General features: G+C 44.2%; 1 protein-coding gene and 1 non-coding gene across 2 annotated transcripts in view; one reads left to right on the top strand and one right to left on the bottom strand.

Moving 5' to 3' along the window:
• The window catches only part of LOC126210132 (UDP-glucosyltransferase 2-like), a 48,081-nt gene extending 24,891 nt beyond the window's left edge, over positions 1-23,190 (top strand). Inside the window, exons 4-5 of the mRNA XM_049939280.1 lie at positions 6,865-7,084; positions 22,162-23,190. Of these exons, the coding sequence (XP_049795237.1) occupies positions 6,865-7,084; positions 22,162-22,441 (500 nt within the window). The 3' untranslated portion in view covers positions 22,442-23,190. The remainder of the gene's footprint in view (positions 1-6,864; positions 7,085-22,161) is intronic.
• Positions 2,298-2,372, bottom strand: Trnal-caa (transfer RNA leucine (anticodon CAA)). The gene has a single exon. It is a non-coding gene; the product is annotated as a tRNA-Leu (tRNA).
• Positions 23,191-25,833: the final 2,643 nt, after the last annotated feature.

Genomic DNA, 25,833 nt, shown 5'->3' with positions numbered 1-25,833 from the left:
ACTCAACACCTTTTGACAGCAATCCTCGGCGTTTGCTTCGAATTGCAGGCTATAACCTGACAGTAAGCATGTCACTGTAACGTACCCAGTTTATTGTTGTGCCCCTTTTCCCATAATGTTCCAGTACTGGACCTTGTGCGTCCCAAAAAACCGTAAGTATCAGTTTTCCTGCGGACGGTTGTGTCTTGAACTTTTTCTTGCACGGCGAATTTGGATTTTTCCATTCCATACTCTGCCGTTTACTCTCCGTCTCGTAATGATGGATCCATGTTGGGTCACCAGTAATTACCCTGTCTAAGAAGTTGTCCCCATCGTTACCATAGCGATCCAAATGTTTTTTCTGATGTCCAAGTGCGACTGTTTATGCAACTGTTTGAGTTGTTTCATGACTCATCTTGCACAAACTTTATGATACCCAAGTGTGTTGTGTGTGATTTCGTAGGCAGAACTATGACTAATTTGCAGACGATGTGCCACTTCGTCAATAGTTAATGGTCTGTCTAAAAGAATCATTTCACGTGAACGCTCAATGGTTTCTTCATTTGTGGCGGTAAACGGTCATCCGGCTCCTTCATCGTGGGTTACACTTGTGCGACCATTTGGAAATTTTTCAATCCGTTGGTAGACACTACGTTGAGGCAAAACACTGTTACCGCGCTGTACCGAAAGTCTTCGGTGAATTTCGGCGCCTCACACGCGTTCCGACCACAAAAAACGGATCACTGAACGTTGCTCTCCTTTGGTGCAAATAGACAGCGGAGCAGCCATGATCAACAGCACGCCAGCGATCACGAAACTAACCTAGCAGCTTGAAAATTGCAAAGATATAACAACAAATAAACAACGCAGTGTTATCGACGTAGAACGACAGTACTACCAACATAAACAAAAATCTAACTAAATTGCTTACCATCGAATACCGCGAGTGTCTCTCCGAGGAGACTTCACGTCGATTTTCTCTGTTGGCATTTGCAGATTTTTTTTGGTTGTAACGTGAAAACAGTCAGCACTAAAATCTACTAATCAACACGTATTTCATGGGGCCACCAGTGGAAATGTACACATGACAAAAGTCACGTGATACATCCCAATACCGTGTCAGACCTCACTGTGCCCGGCGTAGTGCATAGACGTGGCATGACAAGTAGTTGGAAGACTCCGGCAGAAATATTGAGCCATGCTGCCCCCTACAACCTTCCATTACTTCGATGGGATTCATGTCGGGTGATCACGACAGCCATATCATAAGCTCTAACTGTTCAGAATGTTCTTCAAAGCAGTCATGAACAGTTGTGACCCGGAGACATGGCGCATTGTCATCCGTAAAAATTCCATCGTGGTTTGGGAAGAGGAAGTGTAACAATGACTACAAATGGTCTCCAAGTAGCCAGTTCGACCAGAGGACCCACTCTATTCCACGTAAACACAGCCCACACTATTATGGAGCCACCGTCAGCCTGACAGTTTTTAAAATTATTAAGACTTTTAGGAAATATTTTATCTTTACTTTGTAATTTTATTTCACCAAACATTATTTTATGACTGACTATCCGTTTTAGAATGTTTACTTATATGCTTTTAGATTGCATGTTGCTAATTCACATCCTTTAATTTTTGACACTACGGCTCATAGTATTATAATTTTAAATTCCTTCCATTTTCATTATTTTTATTTGGTTATAAGACTGGCATGCAACTTAAGTAATAGCAATGCCTTTTTAAAAAACTGTCACATGTAATTAAAAAAAATTGCAAACTACATACGAACTTCATATACAATATTTCATAAATATGCACAACTACTTCATATCGTATCTGTGCAGCGTGTACTATACATGTCAGCTAAAGTTTATTGCAGCCTACTCATTGAAAATCGTTTCAATAAAGACATGTTGCTGCTCAATAATACATCGTCTGACGTGACAGTCTTCGCCATTCCACTTTCGCAACAACTTCGTTAGAAAGAAGCCTGCTGCCACATCTTTACACTGGCGTTTATCCTCACTATGGCAACCACTAGTTTGCCTATCGACTTTACAACAACTTCAGTGGAAAGAAGCCTACTGCCTCATCTTTGGAACGGCGTCCAACTTCACCAGTGGTTCCAAATGGTTGACTAACAGGCATTCAGAGTGCAACCCATGTACTGTCAAAACGAAGTTGATTTATCCTACATGTTTAAATATTTTTAATGCTTCTTAATTGACAACAACTGTTAAATAAGCTAAGTTTAGTGTGTTTTTATTTTTATTTCTTGACAATGTTCTTTTAACTAAGAAATTTTACATTAAAACTGTGTGCCCGACCGAGACTCGAACTCGGGACCTTTGCCTTTTGCGGGCAAGTGCTCTACCAACTGAGCTACCGAAGCACGACTTACGCCCGGTCCTCGCAGCTTTACTTCTGCCAGTATCTCGTCTCCTACCTTCCAAACTTTACAGAAGCTCTCCTGCGAACCTTGCAGAACTAGCACTCCTGAAAGAAAGGATACTGCGGAGACATGGCTTAGCCACAATCTGGGGGATGTTTCCAGAATGAAATTTTCACTCTGCAGCGGAGTGTGCGCTGATATGAAACAGAGGTAGAGCACTTGCCCGCGAAAGGCAAAGGTCCCGAGTTCGAGTCTCGGTCGGGCACACAGTTTTAATCTGCCAGGAGGTTTCATATCAGCGCACACTCCGCTGCAGAGTGAAAATCTCATTCTGGAAATTTTATATTGTTATTCGACTTATAACTAATTGGTTAGTAATGGCATCATACCGTCAGAAGTCGGCGGAGCCTCCATTATATTTAATAAGACGTGCACTGGTTTCTCCAGTAGTGACTCTCTAGCAGCAGAAGGAGGTTCTTACTCATTGGTAGTTCATCATTTTATAGTTTTATAACTTTATGTATTTTCTCTAATGTATGTAGCCCTCTAATTAAAGCTTTGTATACGACTTGTAGGTCTGAAGATGACCACAGTAGTGGTCGAAACCGGTCACCATAATAAGTAGATTGTGATCAAGACTGTTTTTAATAGTAAATATTTGACAGTGACTTGTTGAATTACTGGATCAATGGCTTCGTGGGGTTTCCACCACAATCGAAGCTTACCATCAGCTCTTACCAAGTGAAATCGGTACGCATTTGACCAGACCATGGTTTTCCAGTCGTCTAGGGACAAACTGAGAAGGTCACAAGCCCAGGAGAGGCGCTGCAGGCGATTTCGTGCACTTGTTTCGATCATCTGTTACCGTAGCTCATTAACGGCACATTTCGTTGAACTGTCCTAACGGGTACATTCATCATACGTGCCACGCTAATTTCTGCGGTTATTTCACACAGCGTTGCTTGTCTATTAGCACTGACAAGTTACGCAAATGCCACAACTCTCGGTCGTTTAGGGAGGGCCGTCGGTCACTGTGTTGTTCGTTGTGAGGGGTAATGCGTAAGATCAGGTATTCTCGGCACGCTCTTGACGCTGTGGATCTCGGAATAATGATTTCCGTAGCAATTTCCGAAATGGAATGTCCCGTGCGTCTCGGTCCAACCACCAGTCCGCGTCCTGAGTCTGTTAATTTCCGTCGTACGGCCATAATCACGTCGGACACCTTTCCACATGAATCACCTGTGATGCATTCTGCCCGGTACACCCAGAGTGCAGAACAGAAACTCCGCATCTAGTAATTTTACGGATAAAAATTCATTGACACAGGTGAGAAAAAGCAAGAGCCATAAGATAGAACCTTGCGGCATAATGATAATACAAGACCATTTCCCATTGACACCTTTTGTTTCGTGACAGATATATACGATTTGAATCAGTTTGCGCCATTTTCTGTTACGTCACGGTATCTCAAAATACTTAGATGGTTGTTGTGATTTACACAGTCAAACGCTTCTGACTGCTTACGAGATATATCAGTTGCTTCTACAGCATTTGCTAATGAATTAAGTGTATTACTACTATACCTATCAACTAGCTTAACGCCCACTGCTTCGCTCGCATGAACTACATGGTCTGCACAGATTTCTTCTATTTTTATTTAATAGAAGTTCACAAACTGCAATACTTTTAAACATTCCACGCTAATTAAGGCCATAGAAGCATGGTCTTTTTCGAATGTACTTCTGACCAAAAAGCGATTCTGGTAGTTGCTGTGCAAGGTTTTTGTTAATTATGCCTTTTGCCTCCTTGTAGTGACATTTTCATAGAAACTTTCGTCGCCTAACATGTATTTCTTTATATCTAACCGAGAAGTGAAACACCACTTTCGTAGATTTAGGTTTAAAAGCTTTGTAATACAACAAAATATTCTCTTAAAAATTTTCAACCACTGTTTCACTCCCTTAGGCGTTGAGTTTCCAAAAACAGTGAAACACGTATTTTTTTATTTCTAACAGAGAAGCCAAATACAAAATTCATACATTTAGCTTCTAAAATGCATTCATAATCAAATAATTTCATAAAACTTTTCATCTATTTCACTCCCTTAAAAGGTTGAATTCACAAAATCATCGAAATATGTATTTTTTATTTCCAACCGAGAAGTCAAACACCAGTTTTCATAGATACAGCTTTAAAATGCTTTAGTAGTTATTTAATAATGATTTATTTTCAAAAACTTGTCACCCTCTATTTTACTCCCTTACTTGAATTTCAAAAAATGCTGAAATTTGTAATTCAACAATATTTTGAAAAGGATAGATTGCTACTCGCCGTATAGTGGAGATGTCGAGACGCAGATAGCCACATTAAAAAGACTGCCAATCACGTAAGCTTTCGACCAAAAGGCCTTCTTCCGAATCACACACACACACACACACACACACACACTTTGCAACACACACATTTTACCGCAGTCTTGGCTGTGTATTTGTGTGTGTGTGTGTGTGTGTGTGTGTGTGTGTGTGTGTGTGTGTGTGTGATGTCTGATTCGGAAGAAGGCCTTTTGGTCGAAATCTTACTTGTTTATTAGTCTTTTTATTGTGCCTATCTTCGAATCGACATCTCCGCTATATACTGACCAGCAATCTGCTCTTTTCACAATATTGTCAGTATTCCATCCTGGATTCTCCACTCTTTGGAACGTGTATTTTTTTATTTCTTACTGAGAAACCAATACCAATTTTCGTAGTTCTAGCTTCAAAATCACCTTAATTGCAACATGTTTTTAAAAGGCCTTTCATCCCCTATTTCATCCTCTTAAGAGTGGAATTTCGAACAATCCTTAAACGATGCCTATAGTATAAGATCCAAACTCTCTCCTAGATCACGTAACTAATGAGGAGGTATTGAATAGGATTGGGGAGAAGAGAAGTTTGTGGCACAACTTGACTAGAAGAAGGGATCGGTTGGTAGGACATGTTTTGAGGCATCAAGGGATCACAAATTTAGCATTGGAGGGCAGCGTGGAGGGTAAAAATCGTAGAGGGAGACCAAGAGATCAATACACTAAGCAGATTCAGAAGGATGTAGGTTGCAGTAGGTACTGGGAGATGAAGAAGCTTGCACAGGATAGAGTAGCATGGAGAGCTGCATCAAACCAGTCTCAGGACTGAAGACCACAACAACAACAACAACTCTCTCCTAATTTCAAGTTTGTATTCTTAGCGGTTTGGACTCGACGATGAATCAGTCTTGCCCTAATTTACCCTCTTAGGTATGGTACTGAATTTCCAAATCAGTGAAACACATATTTTTTCATTTCTAAATGAGAAACCAAATAACAATTTTCATAGTTGTATATTTAAAAATGCTTTAGTAGTTCCGTAATAATGATTTATTTTCAAAAACACTAGCTTTAAAAATATTTTCACAATGAAATATTTTCATAAAACCTTTCACACCCTTAGCGCGTGAATATCCAAAAACAGTAAAACATTTATCTTTTTCATTGCCAAATGAGTAGCCAAATACTAATTTTCACAGATTTAGCTTTAAAAATACTTTCAAAATGAAATATGTTCATATAACATTTCACTGCTTTAGGGTCTGAATTCTCAGACACAGTAACATACTTTTTTTTTTCCAACCGAATACCCAAATTCAAATTTTCATAGATTTAGGTTTAAAAATGGTTTCATGATGAAATATTTCATAAAACATTGGTTGAATTTCCAAAAACACTGCAACATGTATTTTTTTCCCTTCTAACTGAGAAGTCAGATTCCAATTTTCATAGACGTAGCTTTAAAAATACTTAAGTATTTCTTTAATAATTATTTATTTAAAAATAACTGTCACCCACTACTTTACCCCCATAAGGGCTAGATTTTCAAAAATGATGAAACACGCACCTCTTGATTTAGACTGAGAAACCAAATACCTATTTTCGTGGGTCTACCTTCAGATTAGCACACTGGACTCGCATTTGGGAGGATGATGGTTCAATCCAGCATCCGGCCATCCTCGTTTAGGTTTTCCGTGACTTCCCTAAATCACTTCAGGCCAATGCCAGGGAGGGTCCTTCGAAAGGGCAGAGGTGACTTCCTTCCCTAATCTGATGAGACCGATGACCTCGCTGTTTGGTCTCCTCCCCCAAATCAACCCAACCCTTTACCTTCAGAATTACTTTAATAGTGACATATTTTCAAAAAACCTTTCATCGCCTCTTTCGCCCGCCTAGGGATGGAATTTCCAAAACTCCCTTCTTAGACGACGCCTACAGTCTAAGATCGACGCCACCTGCAAATTGCAAGTTTCTATCCTTAAAGGTTTGGGCTTGACGATGATGAGTCACTGGGTGAGTCGGTCAGTCAGTCTTAACACGACTTTTTATATGCAGCGATCATGTTCTCAATAAACAATCGTTTCCGTGAAGATGTTGTGTATAGAGCTACCTAGAGCCTGGTTAGCACGCCTCTGTCCACTGTCCGCAGCCCACCCCAACGTGAGGGTGTTCCTGGCGCACGGCGGCCTGCTGGGGACCTTCGAGACGCTGTACCACGGGGTGCCGGCAGTGGTGGTGCCGTACATGCTGGACCAGGCGCTCAACATGCACAAGCTGGCCGCCCACGGCGTCGCTGTGGAGCTGGACCCTCTGACCCTGACCAAAGAGAAGGTCTTGGACGCTCTCAATAAGGTCCTCAAGGATCCCAGGTATGTCGAGACCATCTCCTCTACACAAAGCGTCCCAAGATTCTGCAGACGGTAGGCGATCCTACAGGGATTGCTTCGAGAGCAGGTGATAACACAGGTTTTCGTGCTTTAATGGCTGTTGCCATTGAAGGTAAAATCAAATGGCTCTGAGCACTATGGGACTCAACTGCTGTAGTCATTAGTCCCGTAGAACTTAGAACTACTTAAACCTAACTAACCTAAGGACATCACACACACCCATGCCCGAGGCAGGATTCGAACCTGCGACCGTAACAGCAGCGCGGCTGCGGACTGGAGCGCCTAGAGCCGCACGGCCACCGCGGCCGGCGAAGGTAAGATCTTCTGAATTGTTAGGTAACGTCATTTCCATCTCCAAACTTCTCCAACACTGGGCGTTTCGATCCGTCTACGGGCATTTTCTTCATGAAGCTTCTTCAGAAATAGTATGCTATCACTAGGTGGCTGAATGAAACCTGGTGATATCATAAGAGATCCAAACAGAGGAGTTGATGCGTCCAGTATCGCAGAAGTTTGAAGAGGCATATGACACGACCTAACAACTCAGACTTCATATCTAAGAAACAATACAGCCCAGAAAACGAAGACCAAAAGTGGTCGTTTAGGAGAAATAAATCGTATAGTTGCAAATTTAGCACAGTGCTAGGAGGGAGTGTCCTGAACAACATAATAAAACTCCTGACCGGTGAGCGCTACGGTCGCAGGTTCGAACCCTGCCTCGGGCATGGATGAGTGTGCTGTCCTTAGGGTAGTTAGGTTTAAGTCGTTCTAATTGTAGGGGACTGATGACCTCAGATGTTGAGTCCCATGGTGCTCAGAGCCATTTGAACCATTTTTTGTCCGGTGAGGTGTGAGCGTCGGGATGGGGGGGGGGGGGGGGGGGAGTGTAAGAAGGTCACTTCATTAAGATATTCTTGAATACCTTGAAAACCGCGGCTTCTAGCAAAACTATTTCCCTGCGCAAAATTAAACTACATCAAATTTTGCTGCAAAAAATGTCTTAATCTTTTTTCTTTAGGACTAATAGTTTCCACACTGCATATTGTGCTGTCTGTATACAGTTAATGTTTATCTTCAAATGTAGTGCGTTAGGAAAAAATATTAAATATGTGTACCACATCTACGTGCAGTAGAGCCATAATAATGGATAAATTGTGTTCCAGAGGTGTAACTGTGTGGAGGGGGTAGATATGTGGTGTAGAAGCACAAGGAAAGGTACGTCGCCAGATTGTCTTCGTACACCTATCCTCACTCAAGAATTCCAAAGGTCGAGCAAGTGATTACCCACGCTTGTTCCTCACTGCGTCACAAGAAGCAACTACAGGGTGTTTCACAAAGTTATACGGACACTCCACAAGGCATCGTATGAACCACTGGTGCAGACATGCCTGCTGAGTGTTTATTTTCCACAAGGTGCGTTAACGCTAGATGGAAAGTAAACATGATTTACTAACAGCACTAACGCAAGTAATGCATACGTACAGAATCTACGTAATCTTATACACTGTATTGTATAGTATTGTATGTTAACCGGAGGCCTAGAAAGGATGGAGAGGCTCCGTCCCCGCTGCAGCCGCGGTGGTCCACAACCCCACGACGACTACCGCAGTCCACTTCACCCCTCCGCCGCCCCACACCGAACCACTCTTTCAGGGTTATTGTGCAGTTCGGCCCCCGGTGGGCCTCCCTAGGGAACGTCTCACACCAGACGAGTGTAACCCCTATGCTTGCGTGGTAGAGTAATGGTTGTGAACGCGTACGTGGAGAACTTGTTTGCGCAGCAATCGCCGACATAGTGTAGCTGATGCGGAATAAGGGGAACCAGCCCGCATTCGCCGAGGCAGATGGAAAACCGCCTAAAAACCATCCACAGACTGGCCGGCTCACCGTACCTCGACACAAGTCCGCCGGGCGGATTCGTGCCGGGGACCAGGCGCTCCTTCCCAATCCTGAAAGCCATGCGGTAGACGGCACGGCTAACCGGGCGGGAATTCTATACATACTATTCTACACTGCCAGAGGGGAAATTTACGCTTAGCCGTCCTGTATGGCAGCTGTAGTGTTGTTCTGGAACAGATGACTTCCTCCACAAAGACCGCTGCTCGATTCTCAGTTTACAGACTGCATCCCCGAAATTTTTCTCCAGTTCTCTTATTTGCTGTTGTGAAGTGTGTTTTTATGTAAAATACGTTCCAATGTGTTTAATTTCTGTGATGTACCCCTCACACTGTTAAATTTATTCCAGATGAGATCTACGAGGGTTGTCCAGAAAGTAATGCACCACATTTTTTTCTTCAGCAATTCTCTATTGACCATAATGAGAATTACACACACAAAAGAATGGTGTTTTATCTACAGACCCTATTTTTCCACGTAATCCCCATTCCGTTCTATGGCCTTCCTCCAGGGCGAAACAAGAGCGTGTATGCTCTGTCGCTACCAATCCTTGTCCTGGTGGCGGAGCCAGTGCTTCATTGTGTGAATCACCTCCTCTTCGTCCTCAAAATGTCTTCCACGAATGGCAACCTTTAGTGGCCCAGACAAGTGGAAGTCAGGTGTGACATCCGAGGATGGTCTCCCCGGCCGCTGCAAATCGGGGAGCTCCGCCGAACAGCCTTCTGATGACCTCACCCTCCGTGTCCAGCGACTAACTGTACTTCTGTCGATAGCAGATGCTCCATACACTTTGCACAAGCGTTTGTGAATATTCCCCACAGTTTCTTTCTCTCCAGTGAGAAATTGAATAACGGCACGTTGCTTGTAACGTACATCACTTAAACCATTTTGAAGCTGCAGCTAGGCTATTCGTCGGAAGTGCGGAAACTTGGCACGCTCACTCAGGAGGCTTCGAATAATACGTACGTAACGTTTCGCATTCGTAGCATTTTTTTCGGCTGAGAAAAAAAATGCAGTGCAATACAGGGTGATTCAAAAAGAATACCACAACTTTAAAAATGTGTATTTAATGAAAGAAACATAATATAACCTTCTGTTATACATCATTACAAAGAGTATTTAAAAAGGTTTTTTTTCACTCAAAAACAAGTTCAGAGATGTTCAATATGGCCCCCTCCAGACACTCGAGCAATATCAACCCGATACTCCAACTCGTTCCACACTCTGTAGCATATCTGGCGTAACAGTTTGGATAGCTGCTGTTATTTCTCGTTTCAAATCACCAATGGTGGCTGGGAGAGGTGGCCGAAACACCATATCCTTAACATACCCCCATAAGAAAAAATCGCAGGGGGTAAGATCAGGGCTTCTTGGAGGCCAGTGATGAAGTGCTCTGTCACGGGCTGCCTGGCGGCCGATCCATCGTCTCGGGTAGTTGACGTTCAGGTAGTTACGGACAGATAAGTGCCAATGTGGTGGCGCTCCATCCTGCTGAAATATGAATTGTTGTGCTTCTTGTTCGAGCTGAGGGAACAGCCAATTCTCTAACATCTCCAGATACTGTAGTCCAGTTACAGTAGCACCTTCGAAGAAAAAGGGACCAAAAACTTTATTGGCTGAAATGGCACAGAAAACGTTCACCTTAGGCGAGTCACGTTCATACTGAGTTGTTTCCCGCGGATTCTCAGTGCCCCATATACAGACATTGTGACGGTTGACTTTCCCGTTAGTGTGGAAAGTTGCTTCATCACTAAACACAATCTTTGAAACGAAAGATTCATCTGTTTCCATTTGAGCAAGGATAAAATCACAGAAATCGATTCTTTTAATCTTATCAGCTGCAGACAGTGCTTGAACCAATTTCAGACGATAAGGTTTCATAACTAACCTTTTTCGTAGGACTCTCCATACAGTTGATTGTGGAATTTGCAGCTCTCTGCTAGCTCTGCGAGTCGATTTTCCTGGGCTGCGAACAAATGCTTGCTGGATGTGTGCTACATTTTCATCACTCGTTCTCGGCCATCCAGAACTTTTCCCTTTGCACAAACACCCATTCTCTGTAAACTGTTTATACCAACGTTTAATACACCACCTATCAGGAGGTTTAACACCATACTTCGTTCGAAATGCACGCTGAACAACTGTCGTCGATTCACTTCTGCCGTACTCAATAACACAAAAAGCTTTCTGTTGAGCGGTCGCCATCTTAGCATCAACTGACGCTGACGCCTAGTCAACAGCGCCTCAAGCGAACAAATGTACAACTAAATGAAACTTTATAGCTCCCTTAATTCGCCGACAGACAGTGCTTAGCTCTGCCTTTTGTCGTTGCAGAGTTTTAAATTCCTAAAGTTGTGGTATTCTTTTTGAATCACCCTGTACTTTATGGGCAACCTTCGTACATCGTCGGATACATGTTGACAGCATTCTGCACTCGGAAAGCTGGCCGCGGTGGCCGAGCGGTTCTAGGCGCGAAGTCCGGAACCGCGCACTGCTACGGTCGCATGTTCGAATCCTGTCTCGGGCATGGATGTGTGTGTTGTCCTTATTTAGTTAGGTTTAAGTAGTTCTAAGGTCTAGGGGACTGATGACCTCAGATGTTAAGTCCCGTAGTGCTCAGAGCCATTTGAACCCATTTTTGCACTCGGAAAAGGCTCTTCAGTGTGGTAGACACTGTTTTTCACCCAACAGTTGACTTAACAACTGCTAATAAGTACCTACTTAGCGAGCTGAATATAGCTCCACTGTATGAACGTGAGCTCGGTGGAGTTATTTTGTCTATTCGCTAAAGAAAACCGGACAGTAAAGGTTTGGGAAGTGAGGTTTGTCTGTAAATTGAAAACCGGACAGCACTGACGAAGGGGGAACTGCCCTTTCCCGGAAGAATCCTACAGCTGACGCACAGGATGACAAAGAATCAGTTTCCCCCCTAGCAGTGTAGAACAGCGTGCAGTGTGCAGAGATTTACATAGATTCTGCACACATGCATTACTTGCGTTAGTGTTACTAGGAACTCGTCCCTGAATTCCATGTGGTGTTAACACATTTTGTGCAAATTAACATTCCCCGGGCATGTCTGCATATTCGCCGCCAGTGATCCACTGTATAAACGTGAGCTCGGTGCCTTAGGCACGCTGTGGAAGTCCATGCCGCGAAGGATTAGCCGAGCGGTCTTGGGCGCTGCAGTCTGGGACTGTGCGGCTGGTCCCGGCGGAGGTTCGAGTACTCCCTCGGGCATGGGTGTGTGTGTTTGTCCTTAGGATAATTTAGGTTAAGTAGTGTGTAAGCTTAGGGACTGATGACCTTAGCAGTTAAGTTCCATACGATTTCACACACATTTCAACAGTTTTTTGGAAGTCGATATAACTTTGTGAAACAACCTGTATCTGCTTCTTGTGACGTAGTGAGATAGATAGAGGGGGAATCACGTGCTGGACACTTAGTTTTCAGATCTGTGAAGGAGGATTGGTGAATGAACTCAGACGACATGCATCCGTCCCGCGACTACGCCAGACACCTCCGCACTCCACACTGTTACTCTCCCACGACGGATCTACTGCACTTAGGTGTGGTACACTCATTTAATAATTGTTTTGTATCCCACTTCATTCACAGATAAACATTCAATTTATACCGTTAGAGCAGTATTTCTATTCATCTGCGATGCTTCCATCCCCCGCACTAGTCGTAGGGCAGAAGTGAATAAGACTTTTTTTGTAGGAAATTTAATTTAGTTTAATTTAGTTCTGAAAAAATTTTCTCTTGGACTCGCGGTTTTCGAGTTATTCGAGAAAACCTTTCAAAAGCGATGTTCGAATGCTTCCCTATCCCAGCGCTCACCCCCACCGATCAGGATGTTCAATATGTTGTCCATGACACTCCATCTTAGCACTGAGCAATAATTTACTACTAAATAATTTTTCCCCTAGTTCTCCTTCGTTGACTCGACTAATACTTGGAAAGAGACATTTTCTTACTCACATCAACAACCTACAACTTACAGTGACCTGTCCAAATTGCAGTTCACCAGTGACACTGCATGCTTTACTACAGTATCCACCCACACAACTAAATTTTGGAACCCAAATTATTTGGCTTCACAGCTGACACACAAGGTTTGTGGTACGGGCATAGAATATGGCCAAGATATACTATACAAACTGTTCTTAGAAGTGCTTATTTCATGGGAGAATTGACAGGTGCTTACAGGGCGAACCTTTCTCCACACGATCCAACACCATCTACTCAAATTCCGCTGTCCGACAACTCTTTAATAAGAATCTGCGCCAGCTCCCTGTGTCGTGAAGGATCCAATTTATCGCTAGTACACACCTGCGGCGACAAATATCTGCCAAATCCGAAATCTTCTATGCAAATTTTTTCGACTTTCCGCGGACTAAAGTGTTGGATAAAAAAATGGAAACACCAAAAACGCTGAAGTATGTCTAATGTGGTGTAGGAAACCAGTTCAGCAGAGCGGTCTAAGGCGCTGCAGTCATGGACTGCGCGGCTGGTCCCGGCGGAGGTTCGAGTCCTCCCTCAGGCTTGGGTGTGTGTAAGCTTAGGGACTGATGACCTTAGCTTCAAGTCCCATAAGATTTCACACACATTTGAACATTTTTTAGGAAACCAGTTCGCATTCATTACAACTTCCGATCATCTCAGAATGGTTAAGTAGAGGTCCTGTGTGGTTTTTAAGGTCATGTTATGTTATTCTTCTTGAAAAACAGTGGCAGGTTTGGGTAACTATGATGAAGGTGGATAGCAATCGCAAACCCATCTTTCCACAGTAAACCACAAAGACTCAATAATATTGAGATCTGGTGACTGTGGAGGCCAGACAAGATGTGACAATTCATGCTCGTGGTTACAAAACCAGTCCTGGACGATGAAAGTTCTGTGAACATGGACCCTGTCGTCTCGGAACACAGTATCATCACTGGGCTGCAAACTTTTAATACTGGAGGGACCTGATCAGCGAAAATGGTCACATAATCCTTGACAGTACTGCCACCTTGCACAGTAACAATTAGGTAGCACGATATGGCTGCCCAAATAACCGCCGAACCCCAATCATTTTCGATTCTTGGACTATAAACTCGGCCAGAATTTAGAAAGAATGTCAAACTAAACTCATCTGAAGAAACGACTTTCTTCCATTGTTCCTATAGCCGATCCCGTGACTGGAGGGGTAGGAACAATGCAGGACGATTGGCAGCGGAGATGGGAGCGGAGGCCGGTGAAGAACTGTAGAGCCTCGGCTGTCGAAATCAACACTTTATTTTACTTGTACCTTCGTGCTATGTCAGTGTGGGGTAGCGACCACGACCCCACTAAACAGAGGGGACATCCAGGTGAGCAGCTAGACGACAACCAGGCTCCAGCCAATTGGCTGCAACACACGTCCCCAGCTTTGCATGTAACACTTTGCATGAGTCGCGTCAGTGGTGAATGAAGATGATAGGGAATCTTGCTTCAGCAGCCAGCTGTGCGATGAACGACCGCAACCTAGAAGCCCTTGGCGTGCGGCACCCACACCTTGAGGTTGGAATTCGGTTGCTGTGCACAGTATATGACCCACTGCTCCTGGGCAGGTGTTCATCTTGTTGATGGAATGGGCATGGGATGACACACTGCACCAAGGCACCATGTTTGGGAGGTGGGTCAGTGCAAGATGCTGGTACAATGACGGAGACGTGAACTTGAGGCAGCTGCAGATTGCTCCATGTGGTCTACTCGTCTGGCATAGACCCCCAAGTCCTGGTAGACACCGTTTATACGAGATAGCAACGCACCTGTAATGCCAATGAGCCACTTCTAGTCGCGTTCTCAGTAACTCCAATAGAAGCCATTGTCCGCCCCGATAGCTGAGTGGTCAGCGTGACGGATTGCCGCCCTATGGGCCCGGGTTCGACCCCCAGATGGGTTGGGGATTTTCTCCGCTCAGGCACTGGGTCTTGTGCTGTCATCATCATTTCATCCCCATCCGACGCGCGGGTCGGCCAATGTGGCGTCAAACGTAATAAGACCTGCCCCAAGGTGGCCGGACCTACCCCGCAAGGGTCCTCCCGGCCAATGACGCCAAACGCTCATTTCCATAGAAGCCATTGATGGAAAAATCCTCTTGCCCGTACTGCAAGAACTGTACACTGCACTAGTACCAGAGAGAAGTGTGATAGGACCGTTGCTGTTTACAAAATACATAAATGATCTAGTAGAAAGCGTCTTTAAGGCTATTCGCAGATGATGCAGTTGTCTATACCAAAGTAGCAACGCCAGAAGATAGTAAGAATTTGCAGAACGACTTGCAGAGAAATGATGTTGACCGTGAACATAAATAAGTGTAACAATTTGTGCATACACAGGAAAAGAAATCCACTACTGTACAGCTACACTATTGATGACAAACAGCTGGAGACAGAGTCTGCCGTAAAATATCTAAAGAAGTGGCTTATAAGGCGCTTGTTGGCCCGATTCTTGAGTATTGTTCATCCATCTGAGATCCCTATTAGGTGGGACTGTTAGAGGAGAGCAGAAGATCCAACGAAGAGCGGCGCGTTTCGTCGCGGGATCGTTTAGCTGGCGAGAGAGCGTTACGGAGACGCTAAACAAGCTCTACTGACAGACGTTATAAAAGAGGTGTTGTGCATCACGGAGAGAGTTACTATGAATTTTCGGGGCAGCTCTTTTCAGAAGAAATCGGAAAACATATTGCTTCCCACCACATAAGTCTCACGTATTGACCATGAGCAGAAAATTCAAGGAATTAGAGCCAATACAGTAGCTTACCAACAATCATTCTTCTCACGCACTATTCACGAGTGCAACAGGGTTGGAGGGATCAGATAGTTGTATCGAAAGTACCCTCCACCACACACCATTAGGTGGCTTGCAGAGTATAATGTAGATGCAGATCCACTTTTATGCTGTTATAAAGTAAATTTACAATATTTCACATTGTTATATTTTCTGAATAGTCTCAACTAATTTCCACAGGAAACTACCGGTTATCTGAAGTATGTCCCCGACGGTCGAGACCAGTAACTCATTGATGAAATTATACGTGACACTGCAGCAAATATACAACTTTGAAAAGCATTTCGACAATCACTGATGCTTCAATCACGATCAAAATACTATTTTCAAAAACTGCATTCACGTAATTAGTAGATTTAGTGATAACTTACGGCATTATTGTATTGAATTTGTTGTCTGAATCGCTGGAATTACCAGAGACAGAATACAGCAAGTGAAAGGTGACCTAAACCTTAATGGAAATCCGACTGTAGCTAAAAAAAGTCGACAGACATTAACAGTATTTGAGAAGGAAGCGAGACAAGTTTGTAGCCTATGCCCCACGTTATTCCGACCGTTATCTACTGCTGGTTTAGAAGGCGCATTAAGTTGTACGTTCAGGAAAATGGGCTGTTATTTAAACACCTCACTTAAATGATCATTCGGCTGCCAGAACATCCATCTGACACAGCCAGTTATGTACAGCATGTTGCATCAACTCCTAAAACTTTGAATGTTTCAAACTCCTAACTAAAATTGATATAAATTTTGTTTAAATTGGCGTGCTCACATTAGGTTTAAATAGATCTGCTACGTAATAAAAATATAATGTCTTATTTTTTTTTAAATATAGCTGTTGGTTCAAATGGCTCTGAGCACACTATGCGACTTAACATCTATGGTCATCAGTCCCTTAGAACTTAGAACTACTTAAACGTAACTAACCTAAGGACATCACACAACACCCAGTATAGCTCTTGGCGTAACCGTCTGCAAATAAGGAAATACTCTATATTCATAACTCCTCAGAATAAATATTTCTTACGTTTTCTATCTACGTAAATATTCCTTTCAATTACTATTTGTAAGATACAGAGTGTAGATCACGTAATAGAGAAAATCAGGGATCAATTTGGAAAGCAAATTAAAGTACAGAGGCAACAAATTAAAAGTTAATGTTTGGTGACAGCATTGTAATTCTAATAGTGACGGCGATGGACGTGGAAGAACAATTGAAAGAAATGGTCAAAGTCCTCAGAAGAGGTTAAAAGATCATAAAATAAAAACTGAGTAATTGAGGTACTTCAATTCAATAATGTAACAGAAATATAGCTGATAAGTACATATATCCAAAAGTAATATGATGAATAAAACCGTCATGCAATAAGATAATTAAACTGAGGTGACAAAGTCATGGGATAGTTCCAAATATCCTTTTGCCCGGCGTAGCGCAGAAGTTCGACGTGGCACGGACTCAACATGTCGTTGGAAGTCCCCTACAGCAATATTGAGCCATGCTGCCTCTATAGCTGTCCATACCTGCAAAACCGTTGCCGGTGCAGGATTTTGTGTACGAAATGATCTCTCGATTATATCCATTAATGTTCGATGGTATTCATGGCGGACGACCTCGGTGGCCAAATCATTCGCTCTACTTGTCCAGAATGTTCTTCAAACCAATCATGAACAGTTGTGACCTGGTGGTAAGGCGCATTGTCATCCATTAAAATTCAATCGTTGTTTGGGAACATGAATGGTTCAAATGGCTCTGAGCACTATGGGACTTAACTTCTGAGATCATCAGTCCCGTAGAACTTAGAACTACTTAAACCTAACTAACCTAAGGAAATCACACACATCCATGCCCGAGGCAGGATTCGAACCTGCGACCGTAGCGGTCGCGGGAAACGTGAAGCTCATGAATTGCTGCAAATGGGTTGGGGTAGTTTTGGGGGGAGGAGACCAGACAACGGTCTCATCGGATTACTGAAGGACGGGGAAAGAAGTCGGCTGTGCCCTTTCGAAGGAACCATCCCAGTATTTGCCTGGAGCTATGTAGGGAAATCACCGAAAACCTATATCAGGATGGCCGGACGCGGGATTGAACCGTCGTCCTCCCGAATGCTGCAAATGATCTCCAGGTAGCCGAACATAACCATTTCCAGTCAATGATAGGTTCAGTTGGATGAGAGGACCCAGTCCATGCCATGTAAACTCAGCCCACACCATTATGAAGCCACCGCCAGCTTGCACAGTGCCTTGTTGACAATTTGGATCCATCGCTTCGTGGGGTCGGCGCCACACTCGAACTCTACCATGAGCTCTCACCAACTGGAATCAGGACTCATCTGACCACGCCACGGTTTTCCAGTCGTCTAGCGCCTAACCAACAACGTCACGAGCACAGTAGAGGCGCTGCAGGCGATGTCGAGCTGTTGGCGAACGCACTCGCGTCGGTCGTCTGCTGCCATAGTCCATTAACGCCATATTTCGCCGCACTGTCCTAACGCTTACGTTCGTCGTACGCCCTGCATTGAGTTCTGCGGTTATTTCACGGAGTGTTGCTTGTCTGTTAGCACTTACAACTGGTCACAAAGGCCACTGTTCTCGGTCGTTAAGTGAAGTCCGTCGGCCACTGCGTTCTCTGTGGTAAGCAGTAATACGTGAAATTTGATACTCTCGGCACACTCTCGACACCGTGGATCTCACAATACTGAATTTCCTAAAGATTTTGAAAAAGAGTCTGTTAATTCCTGCCATGGGCCATAATGATGTCGGAAACCATGTCACATGCATTACCTGAGTACTAATCTGCCAATTCATTGCACTTTTATACCCTATGTATGCTACACTACCACCATCCGCATGTGTGCAATATTGTTACCCCACAACTTTTGTCGCGTCAGTGTATATGCATATATACATGTTATTGGCAGTTGTCTTTCTCATCTGCTAAGAAATCAGCATGAAGGATTGACATTTTCGCAATAATAGTCTGGCAAGAAATAAATAACAGTAACTCTACCTGAATTCGGCAGTTTACGTCAATATATGTACAGGTGTTTATAAATGAATTTCGGGGTTTTAACGCTTTATAATATCTGCACTCCTGGAAATTGAAATAAGAACACCGTGAATTCATTGTACCAGGAAGGGGAAACTTTATTGACACATTCCTGGGGTCAGATACATCACATGATCACACTGACAGAACCACAGGCACATAGACACAGGCAACAGAGCATGCACAATGTCGCCACTAGTACAGTGTATATCCACCTTTCGCAGCAATGCAGGCTGATATTCTCCCATGGAGACGATCGTAGAGATGCTGGATGTAGTCCTGTGGAACGGCTTGCCATGCCATTTCCACCTGGCGCCTCAGTTGGACCAGCGTTCGTGCTGGACGTGCAGACCGCGTGAGACGACGCTTCATCCAGTCCCAAACATGCTCAATGGGGGACAGATCCGGAGATCTTGCTGGCCAGGGTAGTTGACTTACACCTTCTAGAGCACGTTGGGTGGCACGGGATACATGCGGACGTGCATTGTCCTGTTGGAACAGCAAGTTCCCTTGCCGGTCTAGGAATGGTAGAACGATGGGTTCGATGACGGTTTGGATGTACCGTGCACTATTCAGTGTCCCCTCGACGATCACCAGTGGTGTACGGCCAGTGTAGGAGATCGCTCCCCACACCATGATGCCGGGTGTTGGCTCTGTGTGCCTCGGTCGTATGCAGTCCTGATTGTGGCGCTCACCTGCACGGCGCCAAACACGCATACGACCATCATTGGCACCAAGGCAGAAGCGACTCTCATCGCTGAAGACGACACGTCTCCATTCGTCCCTCCATTCACGCCTGTCGCGACACCACTGGAGGCGGGCTGCACGATGTTGGGGCGTGAGCGGAAGACGGCCTAACGGTGTGCGGGACCGTAGCCCAGCTTCATGGAGACGGTTGCGAATGGTCCTCGCCGATACCCCAGGAGCAACAGTGTCCCTAATTTGCTAGGAAGTGGCGGTGCGGTCCCCTACGGCACTGCGTAGGATCCTACGGTCTTGGCGTGCATCCGTGCGTCGCTGCGGTCCGGTCCCAGGTCGACGGGCACGTGCACCTTCCGCCGACCACTGGCGACAACATCGGTGTACTGTGGAGACCTCACGCCCCACGTGTTGAGCAATTCTGCGGTACGTCCACCCGACCTCCCGCGTGCCCACTATACGCCCTCGCTCAAAGTCCGTCAACTGCACATACGGTTCACGTCCACGCTGTCGCGGCATGCTGCCAGTGTTAAAGACTGCGATGGAGCTCCGTATGCCACGGCAAACTGGCTGACACTGACGGCGGCGGTGCACAAATGCTGCGCAGCTAGCGCCATTCGACGGCCAACACCGCGGTTCCTGGTGTGTCCGCTGTGCCGTGCGTGTGATCATTGCTTGTACAGCCCTCTCGCAGTGTCCGGAGCAAGTATGGTGGGTCTGACACACCGGTGTCAATGTGTTCTTTTTTCCATTTCCAGGAGTGTATTATATTAAACTTACAGTTATAAATGATATGTCAAATGAAAGATCAACTCAAACAGTTTTACCAAGAACCTTATAAACGTTCAATGTGAGCACCATTTGTCACACGGCACGCCGGCCGAAGTGGCCGTGCGGTTAAAGGCGCTGCAGCCTGGAACCGCGAGACCGCTACGGTCGCAGGTTCGAATCCTGCATCGGGCATGGATGTTTGTGATGTCATTAGGTTAGTTAGGTTTAACTAGTTCTAAGTTCTAGGGGACTAATGACCTCAGCAGTTGAGTTCCATAGTGCTCAGAACCATTTTTTTTTTTCACACGGCACGCATCAAGTCTATAGACGAGTTCTTCCCAAATGGTGCTCACATTGAACATTTATAAGGTTCTTGGTAAAACTGTTTGAGTTGATCTTTCATTTGACATATCATTTATAACTGTAAGTTTAATATAATAGATATTATAAAGCGTTAAAACCCCGAAATTCATTTATAAACACCTGTACATATATTGACGTAAACTGCCGAATTCAGGTAGAGTTACTGTTATCCGGTTTCTTAATTCAGGGAGGTCTGCTGGTAGCGGAGGCACGTACACACGATCCTTGATGTAGCCCCAAAGGAAAAAATCGCATGGTGTTAGGTCGGGTGAACGTGGAGGTCATGCAAAGCAAGCCCTGTCATTGGGCCCCTTGCGGCCTATCCAGCGCTTAGGTACAGAGTGAAGTTCAACCAATCGCATACTTCGCTATGCCAAACACAACTGTTTGAGTTGCTCTTTCATTTGACTTCTCATTTATAACTGTAAGTTTAATGTAATAAATATTATAAAGCATTAAAACCCCAATACTCATTTATAAACACCATATATATATATATATATATATATATATATATATATATATATATATGTGTGTGTGTGTGTGTGTGTGTGTGTGTGTGTGTGTGTGTGTGTGTGTGTGTGCGCGCGCGTGGGTGGACACATCCATGCCCGAGGCAGGATTCGAACCTGCAACCGTAGCGGTCGCGCGGTTCCAGACTGAAGTGCCTAGAAGCGCTCGGCCACGCTGGCCGGCATTTGTAAGGTAGAGAGCACGAGTTGCTCGAGATATACCCCCAGGTAATGAGAGACTCAGGAAATGAGACGCTTGTCCAACCAAACCATGTGACGCTGAGGAATTTTGATTAGGAAATCTCTTACTAAAAATAATAGACCAATCGTGCTATTTTTGAAGCAAACTAACTCATAATGCCAGAAGTAAAGAGGACATACGATTACAATGCAAACTGGATTTTCTGGAAAGAATGAATGCATCGAAGTCTAACACAGATGTCAATCATAGGAAGATCTTACTGAAATTATGTGTTTGTAGAGAACCTTTACATGGAAGCAACGTGTTGGTGATTAACAGAACGCACAATAAGAGTATAGAAGCTTCTGAAATATGCTGCTACAGTAAAAGCCCCTAGGTAGCTAACTAATGAAGAGGTACTGAATCAAGCAAACTGAGGTACAACAAGTCTAAGATGAGGGCTGACTGATAGCGCCCATTCTAAGGCATCAGTTGATAGAAAAATTGATAATGGGAGGATGTGGGAGAAGGGGAAATTGTTGAGGTTCCAGAGAATGTAAATTACAGTAGTCATGCAAAGATGAAGAAACACACAACATGGATGGCTGGTACCCATAGTCTGGTGCACGATTTTCATCCATCAAGAAGTTTAAACAGTTGTGTTATTTGAAAGCAGTGATAATGATTCCACTGTTGTTCAGACGAATTAATCCATTGTGAATAGCAAACAGTTACTTTTTTGGAAGATCACGTCTTCATGTCTTGTTTTTGTCTTCAGTTACAGGGAAAACATGAAGCGGCTGTCAGCCATCTATCGGGACAAGCCGCAGACTGCCCTGGAGACGGCCGTCTGGTGGACAGAGTACGCCCTGAGGCACCAGGGTGCGCCACACATGCGCTCCGCTTCCCTGGACCTCCACTGGTACCAGAGGTGGTTGCTGGACATCATCGCCTTCGTCCTCCTAGTTGCTGTCTCGGGCTGTGCTGCTGTCTACCTTCTAGTCAAGAAGCTCATCTCTTCACTCTGGCCCAACAGTGAGAATGTCAAGACCCACTGACAGGGATATGGGCAAATAGGGCTCATCAAAACGTGTGGAGCATGCTGTATCTCTGTCTTGTAGTGAAGAAGCTCATAACTTCACTCTGAGCCAACTGTAGAAACGTCAACACCTATCATGACATATGAGAAGCTCAAGACCAACTGATACGCATGTGACCAGATGGGATTGTAATCAGTGCATGTGGTGGATGATACTGACAGTGCACAGTGCTTCAAAGAGCAGCATCTTTAGACTGTGATCTCTCACATGCTTTACGTTTTCTAGTCAGTCTATTGCTTCTAGTAATTCCATGCAGATTAAAAAGCAAACTGTGAAAGACTATAAACCTGAGAATAATGAACTGTAATGTGTGTCGAGGTGGTTGCTAGACTGGAAAACCTTAATTCTCTGAACTTATGTAGGTATGGTAGTAGAAAAGATGTTCCCTGATTTGGAAGATTAATAACCACCCATACAGCACAGTCTTCTTAGATTTGTGGTCCACAGTTCCAGGCTGGAGGATAATAAAGGAAACATACTGAGGACAGGAGAGCCATTATATCAGAACTGAACATGAGTTTAGTTTCGACATATACGAGATCACAAGAATGAGACCTCTGTTTCCTACCGTTTGTTTTCCTGTTAGGTCAGGACGATTATTGCCATCTATCTAGACGTGAGCAAGAATGTTCCTGTAATTTGTACCGTTAATAAATAATCGTCATATTGATGTAATTTTTTCGAATTAATAAATGATTACTTTATAATTACTGTTGTTGATGACAAATATCATTTTATAAACCCTACACCACTCCCACTTACCACGGCTTTAAAGCTTGTGTGCCTCAACGATACAGATTTATCCAGACGTCATACTAACTTATCGTTCCCAAAAGATAAGCTGCAACCTTATCAGTAGCAGCAGAGGCAACAGTTTGATTGATTGCTGTGGCCTTCTAACATTAGCCAACATGGCCTTACTAGTTTGGTACTACGAACAGCTGGAAGCAAGGGGAACTAAAGCCGCTACATTTCCTATAAACATCCAACTCTGCTGTATGGCTTAATAATGACGGCATTCTCTTGGGTAAACTATTCCAAAGGCAAAATATTCCCCCATTCGGATCTCTGAGTGAAGACTCTTGCCGGCCGGGGTGGCCGAGCGATTCTAGACGCTACAGTCTGGAACCCCGCGACCGCTACGGTCGCAGGTTCGAATCCTGGCTCGGGCATGGATGTGTGTGATGTCCTTAGGTTAGTTAGGATTAAGTAGTTCTAAGTTCTAGGGGACTGATGACCTCAGCAGTTAAGTCCCATAGTGCTCAGAGCCATTTGAACCATTTTGAAGACTCTTCTGGAGGATCTAATAAACAAAAACAAATAAAACTGATGTTTGTGGGTCGGAGCGAGTAATTTTACATCCCTTAATTGGATAGGTAAGCTATAGAATTTTGGAAGAGAAATGGATAAGTTATAGTGGGAATGTGGGAATTATGGTGTTAGGTGAACCCGGGATTAGCAACCGAAATACAAAATGGCATAACGCAATATTATGTCAGTAGAATAATAAAGGGAGTTAAGGCACATTCCATCCTTATCACTGATAAGATAAGCGTGGTATCAGGTTACACATCCTGTGTCGAGCTACCCACTTGGACGACTTATATTCAAAGCCTTTCAAAAAAAAAATGGCTCTGAGCACTATGGGACTTAACATCTATGGTCATCAGTCCCCTAGAACTTAGAACTACTTAAACCTAACTAACCTAAGGACATCACACAACACCCAGCCATCACGAGGCAGAGAAAATCCCTGATCCCGCCGGGAATCGAACCCGGGAACCCGGGCGTGGGAAGCGAGAACGCTACCGCACGACCACGAGGTGCGGGCCAAAGCCTTTCAAACACTCTCTCCCCTGAGGAGCCACTGAGAATTGCTCAATGGCACCCAGGAGAATCACCACAAACCTAAGGCGATTGTGCAAGTTATAGACTCTGTCATGAAGTAACTCGATACCGTTCATGTGGTCCTATCCACAAACGTGATGCAAGTCGACTCGATACTGCTCATGTCATACAAAAATGGAGGGAAACCCCTCATTCTTCCTGGACCAAGGAGAAACGAGCATCCCTCTTCTCCACCGCCTCTCCATCTTTTATAACTGGGACACTCTGGAATTGGTGTAGGCTGTGTCTATTTGTTAATAACAAATTATGGTAAGTCATGTCAGTTGAGGTCTAGGGTGTCGCTGTTTGTAAACAACAACACAAAATTTCATCATTAGAGGCACCATCAGAGGTCCTACCCATGCATATATGAAAATACTCTGTCTGCCCAAATTATTCGTAGTTTTTATATTTTTTTTCGTTTATCCACAATTTTATGGATTTCACCTAGTTACGTGAATTCCAGCCCACTGTTCTCGACGTCACGTCAGCATCTCATCACACCACATCATGACGTCACGTCGAGACATTGTGTTGCAGTATCACATCTCGTCATGCCACAGAGTCACGTTGCATCATGTTGACGTCACGATGATCTCAGCCAAGCACAATGCAGCATGGTCCCGATTTATGTATCACTGTTAAGCCATCACTACATTATTTTATGCACAACATCATAGCTAGTGTGTTAGAAATAAACATTGCAGAAATAATGACATCATATCACATTGGTGATGTAAAACCGGTTTCTAACCAAACGTATGGTATGTACAAGAAATACCACACTGCAATAGATAAACCATTGCCAAGCCACCACTACAGTACTACACTACGTGATGTCATAGTAAGATCCTGATGCTACCAACCAAAAATGCTGTATGTTTAGAACAGAACTACAAAACACGCCCCTAGATAGCTGATCAGTGTCTGAAACAACCCCCATAAAAAACACGTTACATGCAGGATAATCCACCAGTTGGATTCTTATGTGTAGGGTATAGCCACGAACACCACATTAGTAATGGCCGAGGAGACATACAATCTTCTCTGGTCTGGTGGCTGACACAAAAGGTGCAGGTGCAATATCAGTTCTGGCTGTGGGATCTCCAGTCTGCAGTAACAACAGCAATCAGATTCCAACACATCGGTGGAAATATCAATCACCGTTACACGTACACTATGGGGAACTCCCCCAGTATTTATATGATCAAGCGAGCCAAGAGAGATGCTGCAGGTATGGAAAACCTCAAGCAGCTGTGGCTGCCACCAAAGCCCTTAGCGTGAACGACAGAGATCCATATGACTGCCAATGCTAGTCAGACCGTCTTCTCACTTATGGTAGAGAAAATTGTGTTGCTTATGCAATAGGTACGCTATGTGGTCAAAAGTATCCAGACACCCCCAAAAACATACATTTTTCATATTAGGTGCATTGTGCTGCCACATATTGACAGGTACTCCAC

This window comes from Schistocerca nitens, chromosome 10, assembly GCF_023898315.1.
Source record: "Schistocerca nitens isolate TAMUIC-IGC-003100 chromosome 10, iqSchNite1.1, whole genome shotgun sequence".
NCBI lineage: Eukaryota > Metazoa > Arthropoda > Insecta > Orthoptera > Acrididae > Schistocerca > Schistocerca nitens.
The sequence above is the reverse complement of the archived record's forward strand: the minus strand, read 5'-3'. Positions and strand labels throughout refer to the sequence as shown.